Below are 24,750 nucleotides of genomic sequence, written 5' to 3'. Positions count from 1 at the left end.
CAAAGTTCATTTCATTGCCAGTATATATTATATGTTTGTGTTAAGCCACCCGCGAAGCTCGCGGGATCTTAGGCTAGTTATATATAAACACATTCCAATGGAGTCAACCCCCATTAAACCTACTCCTCATCCTTTACCCTCTTCTTCCGTCACCACCTACCGTCATCCGCCACCACACTCCCCACCAAAGCCCTCCCCACCAAATCTCATCTAAAACAGAGCAGAAACAATGTATAAGCTTCCAGATTCATAACACAATTTGTGCCGCTAATTGACAATGAATATCTCAAATCTGAATCTGGGATCTATTTTATTGAAATATTCAGAAAACAACAGATAATATGAATTGAATCATAATCGAAAACAATAGTAATCGGGGTTTTAGCCCATTTAATTCGGTTGATTTTCTTCCTCCTGGAACTCAAAGTCGTGGAATCACATAGGGAGCACCCATCTTGTTTCAACATCCAGCAACAAATCTGCCAATGGGAATGCATCGCACTCTTTTCCACCGCCGGGGGAGGCTACGGTTGTGAAAGAACCCCATCTAAAGTCCGATTTCGGAAATAAGGTAGTTGTTAATCTCAACCTAGATGATTTTGTCCAAGAATCGAGCAAAGATTCTGGATATTTTCATTAAGCACCGTCGTCGTTTCCTATCTATTCATCTCCTTCCTCCTCATAGGAATCTTATCTCACTAGATCGGAGTGTTCACGTTTTCTCTTTTCTTAAATTCTATTTCTCTTTTTCCATATCTACTTTTCAAACGGATCAACTTGTTATCATACGCCGCTTTTCAATCCAGATCTGAAACAACCGTCCAGGCATATGATTCTGTTCACATTGAGGTCTTTGGCTTGTAGGAGTTTTTTCAGCGATTCCGAGTAACCACTCCGCCGCTTGTTGATTGCATATCTCTTATAGGGTTAGGGTTTTGAAATGGATTTTGGTGCGGTGGTTGTTCTAGTACGGTGGTGGTGGGGTGCTGGTGGTGCGGTGAGGTTGTTGATGGTGGCTGTGGAGAGGGTAGAGAGAGAGGGGTATATACAGAGAGGATTTTTCTTATATACATATATATATAGTTATTAAAATGGTTTTCTTAATAAATAAATAAAAAGACTAACTTGCCCTTCATTTAACAGAAAAAATTAACTGGGTTAGGCCTAAAGGACATAACGTGCAAGATTTTAAAACATTAAGTACAAAACTTATCAAATTTAAACATAAAGGACAGCGCCTGCAAATAGGTACTAAGATAAAGGACAAAATTTGCAATTCACTCTTCTTGAAATTAGACAATTGGTATACACCTACTACCCATTCGAAGACACTTTATGTAGCGACATTAGTTGCAATGTGTTAGGTATCAAATAGTAAGGGGTCAATTATAATAATAGCATAGTATGAGAGTACTGTGACTGTTTGTATCAGTTGTTAAGCCAACTGGTTACGGGAACGAAGGCAGCGACTGATATGAGAGTAATCTCCTTCTTATCTGTGTTCTTCTTCTTTTATCTCTCGCTCAACAATTTAAAGCAACGATCAAGATATACCGGTGATTTGTATCAACAACAATTCACCGGATGATTCAAATTCTTCTTTGTGCATTTAATAATATTTAGCAAGCATAACATGGTAGGTGTTGTTTCTCTCATTTCCATTTATATAGGAAGATAAAAAGATGATCATGGTATATGCAGCTTGGTGCTGATAGAACCCATAACGTGCTTACTATGTTATTATAATGTGAAATGGGTTACGCTACAAGGACAAGTCAAACGGGTCAAAAGTCAAATGCACAAAACTTTCTATCTGTTTTTTTTTTTTTTTAATATGGATTATTGTTATAAAAGCATAGCATTTTTATCATATAGCATATGTTAATTAATTATAATTATAAAAATATAATGGATAAAAAATTGTTTGCGGGTCAGCCGAGCCCAATGACCCGTTTTGACTTGCGCAAAGGTCAATCATTTTCGACCCATTCCTTAACTATTAATGATGTTTGTGTCATAGTTACCTAAATCGCTAGGGTAGCCACGATCCACGTATTGGATCGTGGTGTATCCAATCGGAAATCGTAAGCGTACCGGAACGCCATGGTCCGGCGAACCGAGTTGCTTCGGTACGGTGTTCCTGATTGTGGAGGTATGACGATCCAAACTGATCCGGTTCAGCGAACCAAATAGACAAGGTGGATGTTCCAAATCGATTGGGTACAACGATCCTTAGCTGAATTCAAACGTCAATCTTGTTTTCAGCCAGAAACCAGTAAGAAGGGGAAGAAGAAGAAGAAGAAACGAAGGGGAAGAAGAAGAAACAGCGGCTGTGTATGTTTTTAGGTTTTTACTTTTTAGGGTTTAAATAAGTTTAGTTATTACAATATTTAACCCCTCTATTTTTACTAGTTTACATTTAAACCCTAAAACTTATAGTTTTTTTTACATAAAAAGTGTGAAAGTAGTTTGTGTATTTAAACATTTAACCCTCTCTATCCTTACTAGTTTACATTTGGTCCTTAAACTAATAAATTTATACATAAAAAGTATATATTATGATTATAAATATATAACATTTAACCAAATTACATCAGTTTCTTCTCCTATTCAATATCAATTTTTATCTTCAATCTTCAATGTTTATGTTTGGTAATTTGAATTTTGGAATTTGATAATTTATGTTTTAATTTGTGTACACTGAACCGGACTCCATGGTACACCGTACCGGTTCGTACCGAAATAAACCTACCCCCTCCGTACCGAAAACGTCACCTCTAGCGAATCGCGTACCCGAATTGCGTACCCGTACCGGAGCGAACCGCGAATTAGGTAACTATGGTTTGTGTCAAATCTCGAATTGCAAGGAGGTTGAGGCCGGTTAAATAGAGTGAAAGCCGAACATAATGCAACACATTCAATTATGGGTTCTTAAGTGGCACCACTTACAAAAGAAACGGTTATTAAAAATCTCAATACAGGCCACCGGACATGGTAATAATATACATACCCTATCATTGGACTATTTAGATCCTTCTTAAAATATTCAAACTTGTGTTATGTAACCAGGTTTCCCATGGGTGTCATTGTGTCAAAAGATGCTAATGCTACTGCCCTTCAGAAGATCGCCTAGAACTAAATCAAGTATGCGTTGTTGAATGCCCTTTCGACCCTCTTTTGCCCGTGTTGTTCTCAACAAGGTTACCACTTTTTCCTTAATTTTATGGTTAATTCATCTAAATCAAGTACGCCTACAAGCTACAACCAAGCCAAGTACATGAGCCGCTTTTGGTTTTACATAAAGCGTATTTGGTTGTACGCAAAGCTAATGCCTTAGGTACATGTAACCATCTTTATATTGATTGTAACTATTCTCCCCTCCATAGCAGTTTATCCTTTAGCCAAGAGCATGATTTGCTACTAGATTATCATATTTTGATTCTTCTTCTTTATATGTTATCAATATATATTGTATCCTTGTGAATACAAATATACGGTTGACATTTACCAATCTAATTTGATAGCAGTAAAACCTCATTTAATTTCTTGTATCAGACTATAAACCTGTGTACAACTTTTCAAACCTAACAGTGTGTGGTTAGGGTTGTGTAGAGAGATAGTGAGAGGGATGAGTAGATCATACAGCATTTTCAGGTGAGAGATAATGTTCGATGGGCGTGTCGGCGCCACATTCTGTCATTACTCCTCACACAATCTTTGTATCTCATAATAAGGTTCTCATAATTAGTTTTTCGAGCTCCACCATCACCAATAAATGTAAAATTTGGCAGCAGTTCAGTGTCCTCTTTGCTTGCTCCTTCCTGCTATATATGTAAATCATCAAAATAAATAAGGAAAAAGAAAACTAAAAAGGAAATTGCTTCAAATTTTCCAATAATTAAAAAAATGTGTCACACCCCCAAATTCCACCTGCGGATAACACCCGCTTCGAGGGCGTGACTGACCAGGATCCAGCCACCAATTATACTAAGCATTGGTCAATATTAAAGTAATACTTACTAACCATAAGATTAGCAAATATCAAGTTCAGAGTTTAAGGTTTCCAAGTTTAAAACAGTAACAAGTAGCGGAAGCATAAATATATAGTTTTAAACAGTGTTCATAAGGTAAACATGATAAATGCCCAACACCCGGGCAGACGACCACTACACATCCCAAGCAGCTGCTCCAGTCACTGGCCACCTGCAAGCATGCAGTAAGGGGTCAACAATAATGCTGAGTGAGTTCACTAGTTGCCCAGTTTTAATTACCAAAAACTCGTTTCACCAGCTAATTTATCCGTTTATACATGCCAAGGGGAGCTACCCCAAAAGTTAGCGACTAAACTGTTTTTCCAATACCGAACACTAGGTAACCGTTTGCGTTTCCGCAGGATGCCCCGATGTCAATGTTCTATCATCATTGACGGATGCCTGAGTACATTAGTTCACGACCGATCCCATACCATGGCACGGTGTGAGGCTGGTAAGACCTAAATAGCGCTATCAACTAATAACCCGTTCGCCTGGCACCGGCGACTAATCGGTATTATGTAGTAGGGACTTGAGTGATAGAGTTGCGTTTAGTGCCGTTAGTTGCATTCCGTATAAACAGTAATTAACTAAAAAGGTTTCCCAATACAAGGGAAGATAAAGTAAGTTTGTTCCCAATAACTAGGGAAGGAAAGTAGACGGTATCCCCTTTACAAGGGGATAGGGTTGTTTTAGTCTCGTGTCCCAAACCACCGGGACGCATGCTTTTAAGTTGTGAACTCACCTTGGGTTGCTCGGTATGATACGTTACTTGGTTAAGCTCGTTGGTTACCACGTCCTAGCATGGTTACCAAGCATGGGTCAAGTCGGGTACAAGTAGACACGTATAGCAGGCACGTATATAAACAGTTAACAGGCAGAAATACAAACAGTAACATATATACATACAGTAGCAGATCAAAATGAAGTCCAGTCAATAGGAGGCCCAACAGTTGAAGCCCAAGACAAACAGTTAAGGCCCAATAACATAAAACAGCCCAGTCGAAACTAAGGTGGTTGCGACTCGCAACTGAGGTTGCGACTCGTAACTGCGGTCTCGGTCCGTCACGTTTTGGTTACGACTCGTAACCGGAGATTGCGACTTAGCAGGTGTGGTTACGACTCGCAACCAGGTTTGATGGTGCTGATTGCGACTCGCAACTGGGAGGTTTCGACTGGTCATGCGTGGTTTCGAGTAGCAACCAAAGGTTGCGACTCGCAACCGTGATAACGTGCATGGCAATCCCTTCTAGAACCTGCAGACTTGTACTAACCAATGAAATTGCATTTTCATGTAAATGTTGTACTATTCCCACTAAAACATGTTTGTTGGTCGATTTGTGCACCAATTTGGATCAAAATCAGCATTTTCAAACTATTATACACATTCAAACTGTTCTTCATTCATTCAATAAAACTTCAAACATATAATCAAGAAATCATGAACTCTAAATAAACCCGAATCAAAACAGGAAGCTTATAAAGTCATGTATCATTTCTTGACAAAGATCATAACACTCATTCTATCATAGAAATCATATTTGTTATCAAACAAATCCTAAGAATATGCAATTCTAACCAACCCCTTAACATTCATCGGATAACCCAAAGCTATGAACAACAAACCAACAACATTCTTTAACATTCCAACCAACAAGAATACTAAAACCTCTAATCACATCAACAAGCATAAAATCATAACAAACCTCAACAATCATGAACATATAAACACTAACCGGTTACTCGGTGTTCGGGTGGTCTCTTGGTTCGGCCGATTCCTTGTTGATAGCTCACTTGATCCGAAAGATATGAAGGTATGGGGAGATGATTTTGGTTGCTAGAAACCTAGGGTTTTAGGGTTTAGTGAAGAAGATGGGAGGAGAGTGTGATGAGTGTGTAAAATGGATAAGGGAGGTGGGGTTGGGTTTATATAGTGCACCGAGTTGGGCTAGGGGGGGTTCCGGGTTGGGTTTAATTCCTACAAGGCCTTAACCGGCCCAAGTGCTATTGTTCACTCGAGACCATTCCGGGTTTCGAGTCGGGTCGAGGTTTCGGTTTACTTATATAACACTTATATATATATATACATACACATAAGTGAATCGGCATATAACACATAATAACAAATAGTTTTTCATACATTTTTACTGTTAGTCGATTACGTACACGTTTGTTACATCGAAGGGTCATCCGGAAAGATCCGAGGTGTCACATTATCCCCAAGTTTTAGGAACTTTCGTCCCGAAAGTTAAGGCAGCCACTGTCAAGCTTAGTGTAAGTGAAAGCGTTTCAACGGGGTGTCACATCATCCCCCCGTTAGTTTGGAATTTCGTCCCGAAATTCGTTCGTAGCTTCAGTGCTGGGGTTTTCGTTTGGGAACAACTGGGGGTACTTGTGCTTCATCTGGTCTTCCCGCTCCCAGGTATATTCTGGGCCACGTCGCGAGTTCCAACGAACTCGTACAAGAGGTATCTGGCTACGTTTGAGGATTTTGACCTCTCGATCAGTGATCTCAATCGGTTCCTCAGTAAAGTGTAGCTGTTCGTCAATCGTTAGTTCCTTAGAAGGAATCACAAGTGTTTCATCCGACAAACACTTCTTCAGGTTAGATATGTGGAAAACATTGTGTACCGCACTCAGTTCTTCCGGCAGGTTCAATCTATAAGCAACCTTACCGATCTTCTCGGTAATTTCGAATGGTCCGATATATCGCGGATTAAGCTTGCCCCGTTTACCAAAGCGAACCACACCCTTCCAGGGTGAGACTTTAAGTAGAACCCGGTCACCGACCTGGAATTCCAATGGTTTCCTACGCTTATCAGCGTAGCTCTTCTGACGGTCACGAGCTGCCGCCATGCGTTGTCTGATCTGGGCAATCTTTTCCGTTGTTTCTACCACCATTTCTGGGCCTGTGATTTGACTATCACCGATTTCTGCCCAGCAGAGAGGTGACCGGCATTTACGTCCGTACAATGCCTCAAAAGGTGCTGCCTGAATACTGGTGTGGTAGCTGTTGTTGTAGGAGAACTCCACTAGCGGTAGATGCTTCTCCCAGTTCTTGCCAAAGTCGATCACACACGCTCTAAGCATGTCTTCTAGGGTTTGGATGGTACGTTCAGACTGTCCATCCGTTTGCGGGTGATAAGCAGTGCTCATATCCAAACGTGAGCCAAAGCATTTGTGCATAGCTTGCCACAGTTCCGAAGTAAATCGAGCGTCTCGGTCGGAAATAATTGATGTTGGCACTCCGTGCCTCGAGACTACTTCCTTTAAGTAAATCTCCGCCAGGGTAGAAAACTTGTCTGTTTCCTTAATAGCCAGAAAGTGCGCGGACTTGGTCAATCGATCCACTATTATCCAAATAGCATCATTTCCGCGTTGAGACCTAGGTAGCCCTGTAACAAAATCCATGGAAATTTGTTCCCATTTCCATTTCGGGATTTCTGGTTGTTGGAGTAGACCTGCTGGCTTCTGGTATTCTGTCTTGACTCTCGCGCAAGTCAAACATTTGCTGACGTATGTTGCTATGTGGGCCTTCATACCAGGCCACCAATACGTAGTCTTCAAGTCGTGGTACATCTTGTCCGAACCAGGATGTACGGAATAGCGGGATTTGTGGGCTTCGTCCATCACAAGTTCACGTAAATCTCCATAGAGTGGAACCCAGATACGCCCTGTTACATAGTAAGCACCATCTTCTTTCTGTTCTAGTTGCTGTCTCGATCCTCGCAGAGACTCAGCCCTGATGTTTTCCGGCTTCAATGCTTCAACTTGAGCATTTCGAATCTGGGTAGGGAGGTTAGACTGGATGGTAAGTTGCAGTGCTCGCACGCGCTTTGGTATAGTGTCCTTTCGGCTGAGGGCGTCTGCCACGACATTGGCCTTGCCCGGATGATACTTGATGGCGCATTCGTAGTCATTCAAGAGTTCGACCCATCGACGTTGTCGCATGTTCAACTCCTTTTGCCTAAAGATATGCTCGAGACTCCTGTGATCGGTGTAGATTGTGCACTTGGTACCGTACAGGTAATGTCTCCATATCTTAAGAGCAAAAACCACTGCTCCCAGTTCCAAGTCATGCGTAGTGTAGTTCCTTTCATGCGTCTTGAGTTGTCGTGAGGCGTAGGCAATAACTTTCTCGCGTTGCATTAACACGCAACCGAGCCCATGGATAGACGCATCGCAGTAAACCACAAAGTCATCAGTGCCTTCAGGTAACGAGAGAATAGGAGCGCTACAGAGGTTATCCTTAAGCCTCTGAAAAGCAGATTCCTGTGCTTCATTCCACTTGTAGGCGACGCCTTTCTGAGTAAGAGTTGTGAGGGGTTGTGCAATTTTTGAGAATCCCTGAATGAATCTGCGGTAGTAACCTGCCAATCCCAAGAATTGGCGAACTTCAGTGGGAGTCTTAGGCGTAGGCCAGTTCTTTATTGATTCGATCTTAGCTGGGTCAACATGAATTCCGTTCTTATTAACTACATGGCCGAGGAAATGGACTTCTCGAAGCCAGAAGTCACATTTAGAGAATTTGGCGTACAGCTGCTCGTTGCGAAGGAGTTCCAAAGTAAGGCGTAGGTGTTGTTCATGCTCCTCTTGACTTTTCGAGTAGATCAGGATGTCGTCGATAAACACAATCACGAATTTGTCGAGGTAAGGCTTACATACGCGGTTCATAAGATCCATGAACACTGCCGGCGCGTTGGTCATCCCAAAAGGCATGACGAGGAACTCGTAATGACCATAACGAGTCCTGAATGCAGTCTTGGAAATATCTTCATTACGAACTCTCAGTTGATGATAGCCTGATCGCAGGTCAATCTTAGAGTAGTAGCTCGATCCTTGCAACTGATCGAATAGGTCGTCGATGCGCGGAAGAGGGTAACGATTCTTGATGGTAACCTTGTTCAACTCACGGTAGTCGATGCACATTCGGAATGTGCCATCCTTCTTCTTGACAAAGAGTACTGGTGCTCCCCAGGGTGATGAACTAGGACGGATAAATCCTTTATCCAATAGTTCTTGTAGTTGGGTAGAGAGTTCCTTCAGTTCTGCAGGGGCTAAACGGTACGGTGCGCGAGCTATAGGTGCTGCTCCGGGAGCTAGCTCGATTTGGAATTCGACCTGACGGTGAGGAGGGAGTCCAGGTAGTTCCTCAGGAAATACCTCGGGATAATCGCGTACTACAGGAAAATCTTCAATCCTCTTTTCCTTATCGTGGGTGTTGGTGACAAGTGCTAAGATAGCGGTGTGCCCTTTCTGTAAACACTTCTGGGCCTTTAAAAGCGAGATAATGCCTGTGACTTCTCCACCTTTGTTGCCTTTAATGATGAGGGGTTGACCAGAACGGCGAGGTATACGAACTGCTTTCTCTTGACAGAGAATCTCAGCGCGGTGTTTGGATAACCAATCCATACCAATGACGACGTCGAAGCTTCCAAGTTTGACAGGGAAAAGATCGATACTAAACGTGTGGCCTGACAATTCTAGGGTGCAGTCGTGGATCATGTGCGTGGCCTCGACGTTCTTACCATTAGCTATCTCGACGGTGTGCTTAGAACTTAATAATGCAGGCGAGTGCTTAAGTTTCTTACTAATGCGAAGGGATACATAACTGGCATCGGCACCGGAATCAAATAATACAGAAACGTAACGATCATCAAGTAGGAACTTACCCGCCACGACGTTGGGATCGTTCCTTGCCTCTCCAGCTCCAATCACGAAAGCTCTACCCCTTGCATTTCCAGCATTGTTGTTTTGCTCATTGTTCCCAACCCCCTGATTGTTGTTGCGATTCTGATTCAGTTCAGGGCAATCCTTTCGCATGTGCCCCGTTGCCCCGCATTTAAAACATGCCCGGTTGTTTCCCTGCTGCTGCTGCTGGGGTTGTTGCTGATTCTGCCTTGCTGGGAACTGACTTCTGCAATCCTTGGCTTCGTGCCCCATCTTGTGGCATCGCTGACACTGACCCTTGTTACATGCCCCATTGTGGTGCCTGTTACACTTGTTGCACTTAGGGTAGTTTCCCCGGTAGCCACCCTGTTGCTGAGTGCCTTTGTTGTTGTCAGTTTTCCTTTGCTGAGCGGGGGCTTGAGTAGGGTTAGCATCCTTACCCTGATTTCCATCCCACTTTCGTTTGCCATCACAAGAAGTTCCTTCCGCAGCACTGATCCTTTTGGGCAACCTGCCCTCTTCCACAGCCTGATCAGTGAGTTTGTGAGCAAGTCGAACGATCGGCTGAATGGTAGTGTGGTTGGCTGAAGTTACATGGCTTCGAATTTCTGGAGCCAGACCCTTGATGTACAGTTCGATTCTTCGATACATAGGTCGAGACATGTTTGGACAAAGAGCAGCATAGTCGTTGGACAGCTTGGTATAGGTCTCAATCTCTGACCCAACCATCTTGAGTTCATAGTACTCATTCTCAAGCTTGTGGATGTCATCCCTGTGACAGTACTCTTCCTTGATCATATCCTTGAAATCTTCCCACGCAGTAGCGTTAGCAGTCTCCAAACCAAGCATTTGAATTTGCGCTTTCCACCATGAAAGTGCGCTTCCCTCTAGAGTACCAGTAGCAAACTTCACCCAATTAGCAGTTGGGCATTCACAGACAGCAAAAACAGCTTCGACCTTCTCAATCCAGTGCAGAAGGCCTATGGCACCCTCCGTGCCATTGAAAGGAAGAGGCTTGCAATCCATAAAGGTCTTGAAGGTACAAACACGTGGTTGCACAGGTGCAGGCTGACCTGTTGTGAGGAGTGAAGCGAAATAGGTTTAGAGGCGAAAAGACGATGTGGCGGTAGGATCTAAACATCCTAAAACATCGAGTTTACCTATAGGGTGAGCCGCGAAAGCTGCAGCCACTGTGTTGAGCAGGTTAGCGAATTGAGCCTGAGTCATGTTGACGTTTCCTCGTCCGCGTCCACTCATTGTCTTCATAACCAGAAAACATAGTATGAGTGTGTGATAGCGAGAATAGGATAGAAGAGAGAAGATGTATTTATCTAATCAGGCAAACTAGTACGTATAGTAAAGCAGAAAGCATAAGACAATTAAGCAAGTAACTATGGGTCCGAGCTATGAGGTCAGATAAGTCGAGCCTTGTACTTGGAGTGTAGTGTCGTCACGAGTCACGGGTTATAGTCTGGTTTTTCTCAAAAAGATTTTCCCTTTTTAAAACCAAGTTCACTATAACCAATGGCTCTGATACCAATCTGTCACACCCCCAAATTCCACCTGCGGATAACACCCGCTTCGAGGGCGTGACTGACCAGGATCCAGCCACCAATTATACTAAGCATTGGTCAATATTAAAGTAATACTTACTAACCATAAGATTAGCAAATATCAAGTTCAGAGTTTAAGGTTTCCAAGTTTAAAACAGTAACAAGTAGCGGAAGCATAAATATATAGTTTTAAACAGTGTTCATAAGGTAAACATGATAAATGCCCAACACCCGGGCAGACGACCACTACACATCCCAAGCAGCTGCTCCAGTCACTGGCCACCTGCAAGCATGCAGTAAGGGGTCAACAATAATGCTGAGTGAGTTCACTAGTTGCCCAGTTTTAATTACCAAAAACTCGTTTCACCAGCTAATTTATCCGTTTATACATGCCAAGGGGAGCTACCCCAAAAGTTAGCGACTAAACTGTTTTTCCAATACCGAACACTAGGTAACCGTTTGCGTTTCCGCAGGATGCCCCGATGTCAATGTTCTATCATCATTGACGGATGCCTGAGTACATTAGTTCACGACCGATCCCATACCATGGCACGGTGTGAGGCTGGTAAGACCTAAATAGCGCTATCAACTAATAACCCGTTCGCCTGGCACCGGCGACTAATCGGTATTATGTAGTAGGGACTTGAGTGATAGAGTTGCGTTTAGTGCCGTTAGTTGCATTCCGTATAAACAGTAATTAACTAAAAAGGTTTCCCAATACAAGGGAAGATAAAGTAAGTTTGTTCCCAATAACTAGGGAAGGAAAGTAGACGGTATCCCCTTTACAAGGGGATAGGGTTGTTTTAGTCTCGTGTCCCAAACCACCGGGACGCATGCTTTTAAGTTGTGAACTCACCTTGGGTTGCTCGGTATGATACGTTACTTGGTTAAGCTCGTTGGTTACCACGTCCTAGCATGGTTACCAAGCATGGGTCAAGTCGGGTACAAGTAGACACGTATAGCAGGCACGTATATAAACAGTTAACAGGCAGAAATACAAACAGTAACATATATACATACAGTAGCAGATCAAAATGAAGTCCAGTCAATAGGAGGCCCAACAGTTGAAGCCCAAGACAAACAGTTAAGGCCCAATAACATAAAACAGCCCAGTCGAAACTAAGGTGGTTGCGACTCGCAACTGAGGTTGCGACTCGTAACTGCGGTCTCGGTCCGTCACGTTTTGGTTACGACTCGTAACCGGAGATTGCGACTTAGCAGGTGTGGTTACGACTCGCAACCAGGTTTGATGGTGCTGATTGCGACTCGCAACTGGGAGGTTTCGACTGGTCATGCGTGGTTTCGAGTAGCAACCAAAGGTTGCGACTCGCAACCGTGATAACGTGCATGGCAATCCCTTCTAGAACCTGCAGACTTGTACTAACCAATGAAATTGCATTTTCATGTAAATGTTGTACTATTCCCACTAAAACATGTTTGTTGGTCGATTTGTGCACCAATTTGGATCAAAATCAGCATTTTCAAACTATTATACACATTCAAACTGTTCTTCATTCATTCAATAAAACTTCAAACATATAATCAAGAAATCATGAACTCTAAATAAACCCGAATCAAAACAGGAAGCTTATAAAGTCATGTATCATTTCTTGACAAAGATCATAACACTCATTCTATCATAGAAATCATATTTGTTATCAAACAAATCCTAAGAATATGCAATTCTAACCAACCCCTTAACATTCATCGGATAACCCAAAGCTATGAACAACAAACCAACAACATTCTTTAACATTCCAACCAACAAGAATACTAAAACCTCTAATCACATCAACAAGCATAAAATCATAACAAACCTCAACAATCATGAACATATAAACACTAACCGGTTACTCGGTGTTCGGGTGGTCTCTTGGTTCGGCCGATTCCTTGTTGATAGCTCACTTGATCCGAAAGATATGAAGGTATGGGGAGATGATTTTGGTTGCTAGAAACCTAGGGTTTTAGGGTTTAGTGAAGAAGATGGGAGGAGAGTGTGATGAGTGTGTAAAATGGATAAGGGAGGTGGGGTTGGGTTTATATAGTGCACCGAGTTGGGCTAGGGGGGTTCCGGGTTGGGTTTAATTCCTACAAGGCCTTAACCGGCCCAAGTGCTATTGTTCACTCGAGACCATTCCGGGTTTCGAGTCGGGTCGAGGTTTCGGTTTACTTATATAACACTTATATATATATATACATACACATAAGTGAATCGGCATATAACACATAATAACAAATAGTTTTTCATACATTTTTACTGTTAGTCGATTACGTACACGTTTGTTACATCGAAGGGTCATCCGGAAAGATCCGAGGTGTCACAAAATGCAAGTGTTCATGGGCAATTGGGCATGAGGTAGAATACTAGTGATGTGCATCAACAACCAAAAGTTGCATTTTGAGACAGGGAGCAATATATTATCTATCATAAGTCATAACAACCTATATAGATAACAATTTTCACAAGAATAGATGAGGTCATAATATGAGAAAAAAAGTGCAAACTGAAAAAGTTTTTGGGTGTTTCCAGTAATCTAGAATCAGCAATAACCACTTGTTCGGAGCGTAACAACGAATGCGGCTGCTACTGCTGCTTCTCATATATCTGCATGTAAGCCTCAGATACTCCAACCATCTCTGGAAGTGTTTCAGCAACATGAAGATCTTGCATCTCATACCAGACCTCTTCAGACTTGCACTGAACAAACACCCTATATGATCCATCACCTGGTTTGCCATTATGAACAATGTTTGCAACCAAATCATACTTATTCGATGTAGGTAATGGTATATAGTCCTTCAGCTCCAGATTCTTCAATGGGAAGTTAACAATGGTTGGATTTTTCTCCACAAAGAAATCATTCTTTGTAAAGCGTCGCATGTGAAGGATAAGATACCGCGGAAGTCTTGTAACACGATACCTCACACGCGCAACTTCCATTACAGTCTCCCCATCAAACTTCTTAAATATGTTGAAAAGTGAAACTTGAGGAATCATGTCGTTACAAAGTGGTGGTGCTGGCAGATCCAGTCCAAGCATCAAAAATGGCATCCGACTGGCATCAGCACCGTCTTTCACAACCTCCAATTCTCCCTGAAAACAGTGATGAACAATGTTGTTGTTCCTTATCCTTGAATTACTTTTAAGGTCTGCGTTGAAGGTGTTCAGAAGCCATGACATAAACTCAACAGGATCAGACTGCACACCTATACGAAACCGCAAACTACTGGCCTTCATAACCGCTTGCAAAAACTCATGAGGACTAACATGTCCTTTAAAGTTCTTCGCATGCCATATCTTCCTCGTGAGCTCACCAAACCGATGAACCAGTATCGATTTACAGTCCTTGTAATTCTCAGGAATAAGAAAAAAGTTTCTAAACGGAGTCACTCGCATTAAAGACTGAATAACAACATTAACAAAATCAGTCTCCTTAATGTTATTAATCCCCACTATTCCAGGAAGATAATATTGAGACCCATCAATCGCCCTTGACCATTGAGGGTTTTTATCAAGTTGTAGAACTAGGTCTGTGTTAAACCTTGGATTAAGAACACCTCGGATATCGTCCAATGAAGGGTCGATGATTTCGTAACCATCGGGTAGGCAGTATACCTTTTCTGACCGGAGATTGATGAAGACATGGTGCCCGGCTTCAAGGCTGTGAGTGTATGCATGCGACTTGTGACCTCTGCCTTGGAAATATTTACCGCATACTAAACATGCATACACGTTAAGATTTGATAGAGAGACCGAACAACACTTTTCGAAGTCGAAATCCAAAACCTGGCGATTAACTGTATCAAGGTATGGACATGAAGATGTTTCAACTACTTTCTGCTTCTTGACCAGTTGTTGTTCTTCATCGTTTGTAGTGTTTTTCACGTCTTGGCGCTTCATTGTCATCAGATCTGAATTGCGAAGAAGATCAAAGAGATGATTCAGGAAGAAAGAAAAAGGCGATGATGAATGGGATGACGGTAGGTTAAATAAGATTTGGGCAAAGGAAGAGAACCGCCTCTCTTTTTAATTTCTTTTTTTCTTTTAACGAGTTCACGTGAACCCGCGCGTTGCAGCGGGACGTTGATTATGGATGTGTTTAATATCCCGATATGAGATGTGAAATTATTAAGCTTACGTAGAATATTTTTTTCTTATACTTTATCCTTGGTTTACAACACTACACCATAAGAATCTATTTAGTATCACGATATGAGATGTGAAATTATTAAGCTTATGCAAAATATTATTTTCTTATATTTAATCTGTCTACAACACTATAGCAAAGCAATCCACTCAATATGTACACAACAAAACTCAACATTGATATATTCTCATATTAAAAAATAGAAAAATGTGGAATACATTGACAATTTACATGTCTAGGCGTTAACATGGTGTCCAACTAACATTTAGACACAAATTAAAACCTTATTAATAACCAACAACTTTATACATATTGTAGTTGTAAAATTGGCTTGGGGAGTTTTCCAAAAAAAAATTGGATTTTTCATTTCTAACCCTAAAGTTTCAAGCTTTGGCAAGTTAAGTTTAAAGTTTTAATCTTTGTTTTCCTTTTAATCCTAAAGTTTTAATCTTTGACAATTTGAGTTTAAAGTTTTAATCTTTGGTAATTTAACCCCTTTGATTAATTTGATTTTTCACTTCTAATTTAAAAGCTCCCATCTTATACAATTTAACCCCTTTCATTAACTTGATTTTTTATTTCTAATTCAAAAGTTTCCATCTTTTGCAATTTAACCACTTTAATTTTTTTTACTTATGTGTTGTAATCTTGGCTTTGAGGGTTTTCCAAAGAAAAAATGGTTATGCATATGGTTGTTGTAACCTTCGCTTTGGGGTTTTACAAAAAAAAAAAAAAAAAAAAAAAAAAAAAAAAAAAAAAAAAACTTGATTTTTTTACTATTCACCCAAAAGTATTTCATAAATTACTTTTAACCCAAAATTATTTGTTTTTTTTTTACTTTTAACACAAAACTTTTTATCTTTTACAAATCTATCCTCACAACTTTTTTTACTTTCAACTTTGGTCCTTTATAATTTTCATTTTCTACAAATTTTTCGCTTTATGCTTCGTTCTAAATTTTGTGACTTAACACATCGCAACGTGCGTCTTTGGTTTAACGTTTTTACGTTTCGTTCTAAATTTTGCGAGTTAACACGACGCAACATGCGTGTGTGGGTGAACGTTTTTACATCGTCTATTTTTTCCCGTTTGACAGGTTCAACATAACGTGTGCGTCCTAAATCGACTTAATTATAACTAAAGAATCCCCGCCGTAATGCGGCGGCTCGTAATTCTAGTTTAACAAAAGATTCATGAAAGAAAACTGAGGCATTAGTGCATCATGGAAACCGGATTACAATTTATGCAAACCTAATTGCAACTTAAATAATTTGACTTTTCTTTACCGTCAAAACTGATATTTATTAATCTTCCTTTAGTTTTTTAACAGAAGTTAGTTTTTAAGTTTTATTTATTACACAAACAGTCCCTGTAGTTATAAGTTACTAGGTTTAAGTTTTATTTATTACACAAACAGTCCCTGTAGTTATAAAAAAAATCATAAAAATTCTAAAAAAATCAAAAAAATCTTATAAAATCAAAAAAATTATAAAAAATCAAAAAAATTATAAAAAATCATAAAAATTCTAAAAAATCAAAAAAATCGATTTATAAAACCATCCCCAACCCTCAGTTTGGTCACGTAGTCGGCAATTGGCGGCAGATCTGTTTGTGATGGTGGCTTTGAATCGCTCAGATCAGTTTGTAATGGTGGCGGCAACAATTGGCGGTGGTGATGGGGTTAGATGGTGGTGGGTAGGCGGCAATTGGCGGTGGTGATGGGGTTCGATTCAGGTCCGGTTTGTTACAATTGATTTGGGTTTACTTGGTTTCGGGTCTAGTCGGGTCAGTTTGGGTCACGTAGTCGTCTCGGTTCTGGTAAGAGTTTATTAGTTTAAGTTTCATTTTAGTTTTGTATAAATCGTATATAAATCGTATAGATATTTAATGCTTCATTGATTGTTGAGTTTTGAATATTATATCGACAACTTGTGTTGTCGGGGTCGTCCAAAAACAGAGGAAACTCTGCCCGTTTTTCGTAAAATTTCCGTAAAGCGAAACACGTTAATTTTATAAATCGATTTTTTTGATTTTTTAGAATTTTTTTTGATTTTTTAGAATTTTTTTGATTTTTTAGAATTTTTTTGATTTTTTATAATATTTTTGATTTTATAAGATTTTTTTGATTTTTTTAGAATTTTTATGATTTTTATGATTTTTTTTATAACTACAGGGACTGTTTGTGTAATAAATAAAACTTAAAACTAGTAACTTATAACTACAGGGACTGTTTGTGTAATAAATAAAACTTAAAAACTAACTTCAGTTAAAAAAAACTAACGGAGGTTCATTGAGTACATTGATAGGTAGGATTATTATATACCAATTATGTAGGTTGGATTATTATTTACCAACTGGGCAAAGGTTGGTTTATTAAATACCAATTTTCCTTTTTATTTTCGAAACAAAACTTAGTATTTTATTTATTTTGAAATATTAAAATTTTGTTTTTGGAAGAGGGAATGTAAAAAATGATGGTTCTTATAGCAACAATTATCCTAAAAAAATAATTAAAGTGAAACTTTCTTGACTTTCCATTAAATCAATATAGTCAAAACAATCTGATTTTTATTTTTTGTAGTAGAATATTATAAAGAATCACTTTTTTATTTATATAACACGAAATAATTAATTTATTATCATAAATAATTTGATTATCAAAGGTCACTAAAATGACATTTGAAGCCATCTTAATAAAAAAAATCAAGTTTCTTTTGACAGTTACGGTATTTTTTTTCATAAATTAAAGACAACCATCCAAGAACGGGCACCCTGGAGATGATGTCATGGGACATGTCGTGTGTTGCGATGGGAGTCCTGTTGGTATCGCTTTGGCTCGTCATGGTACCCAATACCCATATGCTATTGACACGGTTGTGCACTTAGTCTAACAACCGGAAAAGAAAACCCAAAACTTAATAAAATCGTGATATGATCAAAAGATATCCAAAACAATTTTACATCAACCGAAAAACATAAAAATCAATATCAGTAGCAAAAACTAAATGAATATCAAGGGCGGAAAACACAAAATGAATCTATGGTTCAATCCTTTATCATTTGTCGTACGGCTTTCAATGGAATTCATAAAGCGTTGTTTAATTTGTTTGTGCTTTATACGCTTGTATCTAAAGCAAAGCATGAGAGAGTACACTCTTCTCTCTCATATAAATCATACATCATCTAAAAAAGAGTTAATTACTGTTTTCGTCTCTGAGTTTTGTGAAAAATAACGGTTTCAGTCCATTAGTTTAAAAATTGCGATTTCAGTCCATTAGTTTAATTTTCGTAACCATTTCAGTCCACTAACTTAACTCCATCCATTTATTTTGTTAACTTTGAGTTAACTAACTAATTCAGGGACGGTTTGCATCAGTTTTAGAAACACTGGACTTAAGTGTAAACTCTAAAACATTAAAACAAAAAAAATAGTAAATTCCAAAAAATTCCAAAAAACCAAACAAATTCCAAAAAATTCTAAAAAATAATAAAAATTCTAAAAAATCCAAAAAATCCGTTTCGGCGCAAACTGTTTCGAACCCGAACCGTTTCGAGCAGAACCGTCCGTACCGTTTCGACCCGAACCGTTTCGAGCCGAACCGTTTCGACCCGTACCGTTTCGAAGCCGAACCGTTTCGAGCTGAACCGTTTCGAACCGAACCGTTTCGACCCGCACCGTTTCGAAGCCGAACCGTTTCAAGCCGTACCGTTTCGAACCGAACCGTGCCGTTTCGAACCGAACCGTTTCGAGCTGAACCATTTCAAACCGAACCGTGCCGTATCGAACCGAACCGTTTCGAGCTGAACCGTATCGAACCGTACCGTTTCGACCCGAACCGTTTCGAAGCCGTACCGTTTCGAAGCCGAACCGTTTCGGTTCGATACGGCACGGTTCGCGTCGGAAACGGTACAGCTTGAAACGGTTCGGTTCGATACGGCACGGTTCGGTTCGAAACGGTTCAGCTCGAAACGGTTCGGTTCGAAACGGTACGGCTTGAAACGGTTCGGCTTCGAAACGGTACGGGTCGAAACGGTTCGGTTCGAAACGGTTCAGCTCGAAACGGTTCGGCTTCGAAACGGTACGGGTCGAAACGGTTCGGCTCGAAACGGTACGGGTCGAAACGGTTCGCGTCGAAACGGTTCAGCTCGAAACGGTTCCGGTCGAAACGGTACGTGTAACACCCCCAAAATCCCACTTGCGGAAATCCCGCGAGGCGTGTTACGCATCAGAGTTCGAGCCACCAATCACATTGAACCAATAGTAAATACTTAAATAAAATATAATATCAAATCCCAAAGTATGGTGTAGCGGAAGCATTTAATAAATCGTTTAGCAATTGTTTCATAATACTTAAAATCAAAGTTTCCAATGTAAATAAATCCAAGAGCCTCGATCCATGACCACTCCAGCACTCCCAGATAGCAAGTCCATGTTCCAAGTGTTAATGACCTACAAGCATGCAGACAAGTGTGTCAGACTACGCTGGTGAGTTCAAGGTTTGTACATGGGTTGTGTTACCAGATATATGTTAATACGATTCAATGAGGCGTTACGATGTTGCTCAAGTTAGATTACCCTAGGGACGACGCCCTTACGTAACCGAGGAGTGTGCCTCTTAGCAACCCACTATGTTGTTCAGTTAGTTACCCTAGGGAAACCGCCCTTACGTAACCGAGGAGTGTGCCTCTAAACAACCATAGTGAAACCCAGATAATTAGTACCTAATAGCGCTATCAACTAATTACCCCCATTGCCCTCCAGGCAATAACCAAAACCGATTAAGTTGTTTACCCTATGTTTCCCGTCCAATGTTTACCAGTTGTCCCAAACCACCGGGACGCATGCTTGAGAAAATGCAATGAACTCACCTGGGATTGCTCGGTATGATACACACAGTTCAATTAAGTTAAAAAGCGATCAACCACGTCCTACCAAAGTTATCATACCAATCATATTCGTATTCAAGTATTGCACTCAGGTTCTACACGTATTATAACAGGTTGTACAAGTATTCATCATCGTATAGGTATCAGCGTAAACAGTTACGTAACAAGCATTGTCCAAGTGTTCAGCCCAATCAGTTGGGCTCGTAATAGTGTGCAGGCCCAATAACAAAGTGTGCGTGTAATAAGGGCCTCGAGTCGAGACCGGAGGTCTCGAGTCGCAACGAAGGAAGTTTCGAGTCATATTGGTGTTGAGATTTCGAGTCGCAACCAAAGGAGGTTACGAGTCGCAACGGGACTCGCAACTGGGGTTTCGGCTTGTCATGGTCCGGTTTCGAGTCGCATCCTGACTCGCAACCGTGGTCTCGGCTCGTGCGGTTTGTGTGGTCTCGAGTCGCAACGGGACTCGCAATCACGGTTTCGACTCGCAACCGTGTTAAGTCTAACAAATTTGTAATCACTTTCCTGATTTCATGCACATGATTTCTGTGATATCAGCTAACATATTCGGCAGTTTCACAATCAGATCAAACACGATTTCAAACAGTTTCATTCGTATTCATATCATTATCAAGAACAGTTAATTCATCATCAACTAATCATACTATCGGTTCATCAAACTAGCCGATTCTACACTAGCATGCAACCTAGTCATGTGTATAACCAATCTGTGAGCATGTTATATAACAAATTCATTAGGTTATATGATCAATATTCAATTCTATTCACAAGAACATAACCATCTAGTATAATCATCATGTAACATCCGAAGGTGTGATATGCTAACCGAGAACACTAAAAAAATCATGAACCAAGCAATAGTGATATACTAACCGAGAGTGTGAAGTGATTAACTAGATCGCGATATGAGCCGAGATCCTAAGAACTTCGATGTTGATGTGTTGCCGTTGGGTTCCAAGGGAAAACGAGAGGGAGAGAGTTCTTTAGGGTTTGTGTGTGTTTGTGTTGTTGTAACAATGAGAGAACAAAACCCCCCATAGTGTTTACATGTTTAAGAAAGGTGGGCCGACCCCTACTTGGGCCGTCCCCAAGGTCTCGAGTCCAACCGCATGGACCGAATGGGTTGTGTAGGCAAGTGGGTTGGAGTTTGGTCCGTTTATATCCGATGCACAATGTCACAAAAATCATAATCACATAACATTCAAGTTCACACAATCAGTTCAAATATTCACATAAGGTTCAAGCGAGTTATACTAGGTTAGGTTCAAAATACGAGTTGTCACAGTATCCCCAACTAAAAGGAAATTTCGTCCCGAAATTTGGTACGCACTCACTAACGTAAGCTATATAAGTTAAAGCTAGGTAGGTTACATCGTTCGCTGGTTTTCCTGGGGTGTCACATCCTCCCCAACTTGAATGGGAATTTCGTCCCGAAATTCGCTAGTTGCACCAACACTAGGTTCGCTAGGTTTTGACTGGTCTTCGGGAAACAAATGTGGATACTTAAGTTTCATCTGGTCCTCGCGTTCCCATGTGAACTCTGGACCACGTCTTGAGTTCCAACGAACTCTCACAATCGGTGTACGGCTGTGTTTACGAACTTTAACTTCCCGATCCATAATCTCAATTGGTTCTTCGACAAACTGCAATTTGTCGTCTATCTTCAACTCTTGAAATGGTACTACTAGTGTTTCATCAACCAAACACTTCTTTAGCTGCGATACGTGAAATACATCATGGACATTACCCAACTCAGCCGGTAATTCCAACCTGTAGGCCACCTTTCCAATTCGTTCTAGAATTTTGAACGGTCCCACATAACGAGGGTTTAGTTTGCCGCGTTTCCCAAAACGCACCACACCCTTCCAGGGTGAAATCTTTAACATAACGCGGTCATTAACTTCAAATTCCAACGGTTTACTACGCTTGTCAGCGTAGCTCTTCTGTCGGTCACGAGCTGCGGCCATACGGTTTCTGATCTGCACAATGCTTTCCGATGCTTCTAGAACAAACTCAGGTCCTGTGATCTGACTATCCCCCACCTCATGCCAACAGAGAGGTGAACGACATTTCCGTCCGTACAGTGCTTCGAATGGAGCTGCCTTAATACTTGAATGGTAGCTGTTGTTGTAGGAGAATTCTATCGACGGTAGGTGCTTCTCCCATCCTTTTCCAAAGTCGAGTACGCATGCCCGAAGCATATCTTCGAGTGTTTGGATGGTGCGCTCGCTTTGACCATCCGTCTGTGGGTGATAAGCGGTACTCATGTCGAGTTGGGAACCAAACGATTTATGCATAGACTGCCATAACTCTGAAGTGAAACGCGGATCACGGTCTGAAATGATAGATGTTGGCACTCCATGCCTAGAAACTACTTCTTTAAGGTAGATTGCTGCCAATTGAGAAAACTTGTCTGTTTCCTTGATTGCTAAGAAGTGTGCTGATTTCGTGAGGCGATCAACAATCACCCAAATAGTGTCGTTCCCAGCCTGAGTTCTGGGTAATCCTGTCACGAAATCCATAGCGATCTGTTCCCACTTCCATGTGGGTATCTCTGGTTGCTGCAGCAGACCCGAGGGCTTTTGATGTTCTGCTTTGACTTTAGCACAGGTCAGACATTTGCTTACGTAGGTTGCTATATGAGCCTTCATGCTGGGCCACCAGTAGGTAGTTTTCAGGTCGTGGTACATCTTATCTGATCCAGGATGTACAGAGTAGCGTGATTTGTGTGCCTCTTCCATTACAAGTTCCCGCAAGTTGCCAAAGAGTGGAACCCAAATGCGTCCAGTTACGTAGTAGGCGCCGTCTCCCTTTTGTTCTAGTCGTTGTTTCGAGCCACGTAAAGCTTCAGCTCGAACATTCTCTGGTTTCAAAGCTTCTAACTGAGCATCCCGTATCTGGGAAGGGAGATTGGACTGAATCGTGAGTTGCAATGCTCGCACGCGCCTAGGTGCATTATCCTTTCTGCTGAGGGCGTCAGCTACAACGTTCGCTTTGCCCGGATGGTACTTGATGGCACATTCATAATCGTTCAATAATTCCACCCATCGTCGTTGTCGCATATTCAACTCTTTCTGGTCGAAGATGTGCTGGAGACTTTTATGGTCGGTGTAGATGGTGCATTTGGTACCGTACAGATAGTGCCTCCAAATCTTCAACGCAAACACCACCGCTCCTAACTCCAAGTCGTGTGTCGTGTAGTTCTTCTCGTGCACCTTTAGCTGACGAGAAGCATAAGCTATCACCTTCTCGCGTTGCATCAACACACAACCGAGACCCTGAATCGAAGCATCACAATAAACCACAAAATCTTCGGTACCCTCTGGTAATGACAAGATCGGTGCACTGCAAAGTTTCTGCTTTAACAACTGGAAGGCCTCTTCCTGCTTCGTTCCCCAAGAGTACGCCGTGTTCTTCTGTGTTAGTGAAGTGAGAGGTTGCGCGATTTTCGAGAAGTCTTTAATGAACCTTCGATAATACCCTGCGAGACCAAGAAATTGTCGCACCTCAGACGGAGTCTTTGGTGCCGCCCAATTCTTTACCGCATCCACCTTCGCAGGATCCACATGTATCCCTTTCTCGTTAACAACATGCCCAAGGAAGTGTACTTCTCGAATCCAAAAGTCACACTTAGAAAATTTCGCATACAATTGTTCCCTTCTCAAAAGTTCCAAAATGAGACGTAGGTGGCGCTCGTGATCTTCCTTGTTCTTGGAATAGACTAAGATGTCGTCAATAAATACTATAACAAACTCGTCGAGATATGGCTTGCATACGCGGTTCATGAGGTCCATGAAAACCGCGGGCGCATTGGTCAATCCAAACGGCATGACCAAAAACTCATAGTGTCCGTAGCGCGTTCGAAAAGCCGTCTTGGGAACATCCTCTTCCCTAACCCTTACCTGGTGATACCCCGATCTTAAGTCGATCTTGGAATAGAAACTTGACCCTTGCAGCTGGTCAAACAAGTCGTCGATGCGTGGTAACGGATAGCGGTTCTTAATGGTCACCTTATTGAGCTCTCGATAGTCGATACACATACGGAATGACCCGTCTTTCTTCTTTACGAACAGAACTGGGGCTCCCCAAGGCGACGAACTGGGTCGAATGAAACCCCTATCCAATAACTCCTGCAGTTGATTGGACAGTTCCTGTAATTCTCCAGGTGCTAACCGGTAAGGAGCTCGAGCAATTGGAGCCGCCCCCGGTGCAAGATCAATCTGAAATTCTACTTGACGGTGAGGAGGTAACCCTGGTAGCTCCTCTGGAAATACATCAGCGAATTCTCGCACCACTGGTAGATCCTCAATCTTACTCTCTTCAGACTGAGCGTTGGTAACTAACGCTAACAGTGCAGGATACCCCTTTTGTAGATACTGTTGTGCGCGCATGGCCGTGATAATCCCAACTATCGTCCCACTACGATGCCCTTGAACTAACAGT

The 24,750-nt window shown here is 41.4% G+C and overlaps 1 protein-coding gene across 1 annotated transcript; it reads right to left on the bottom strand.

Moving 5' to 3' along the window:
• Window positions 1–13,793: 13,793 nt before the first annotated feature.
• On the bottom strand, window positions 13,794–15,254 carry LOC110928241 (U4/U6.U5 tri-snRNP-associated protein 2-like). Its single transcript, XM_035987650.1, has one exon. It carries the CDS (start codon window positions 15,159–15,161, stop codon window positions 13,839–13,841), a length of 1,323 nt encoding a protein of 440 aa, XP_035843543.1. The 5' UTR covers window positions 15,162–15,254; the 3' UTR covers window positions 13,794–13,838.
• Window positions 15,255–24,750: the final 9,496 nt, after the last annotated feature.

This window comes from Helianthus annuus, chromosome 3 (assembly GCF_002127325.2).
Source record: "Helianthus annuus cultivar XRQ/B chromosome 3, HanXRQr2.0-SUNRISE, whole genome shotgun sequence".
Classification (NCBI taxonomy): domain Eukaryota; kingdom Viridiplantae; phylum Streptophyta; class Magnoliopsida; order Asterales; family Asteraceae; genus Helianthus; species Helianthus annuus.
Note: the sequence above shows the minus strand (reverse complement) of the source record. Positions and strands in the feature narration are given on the sequence as shown.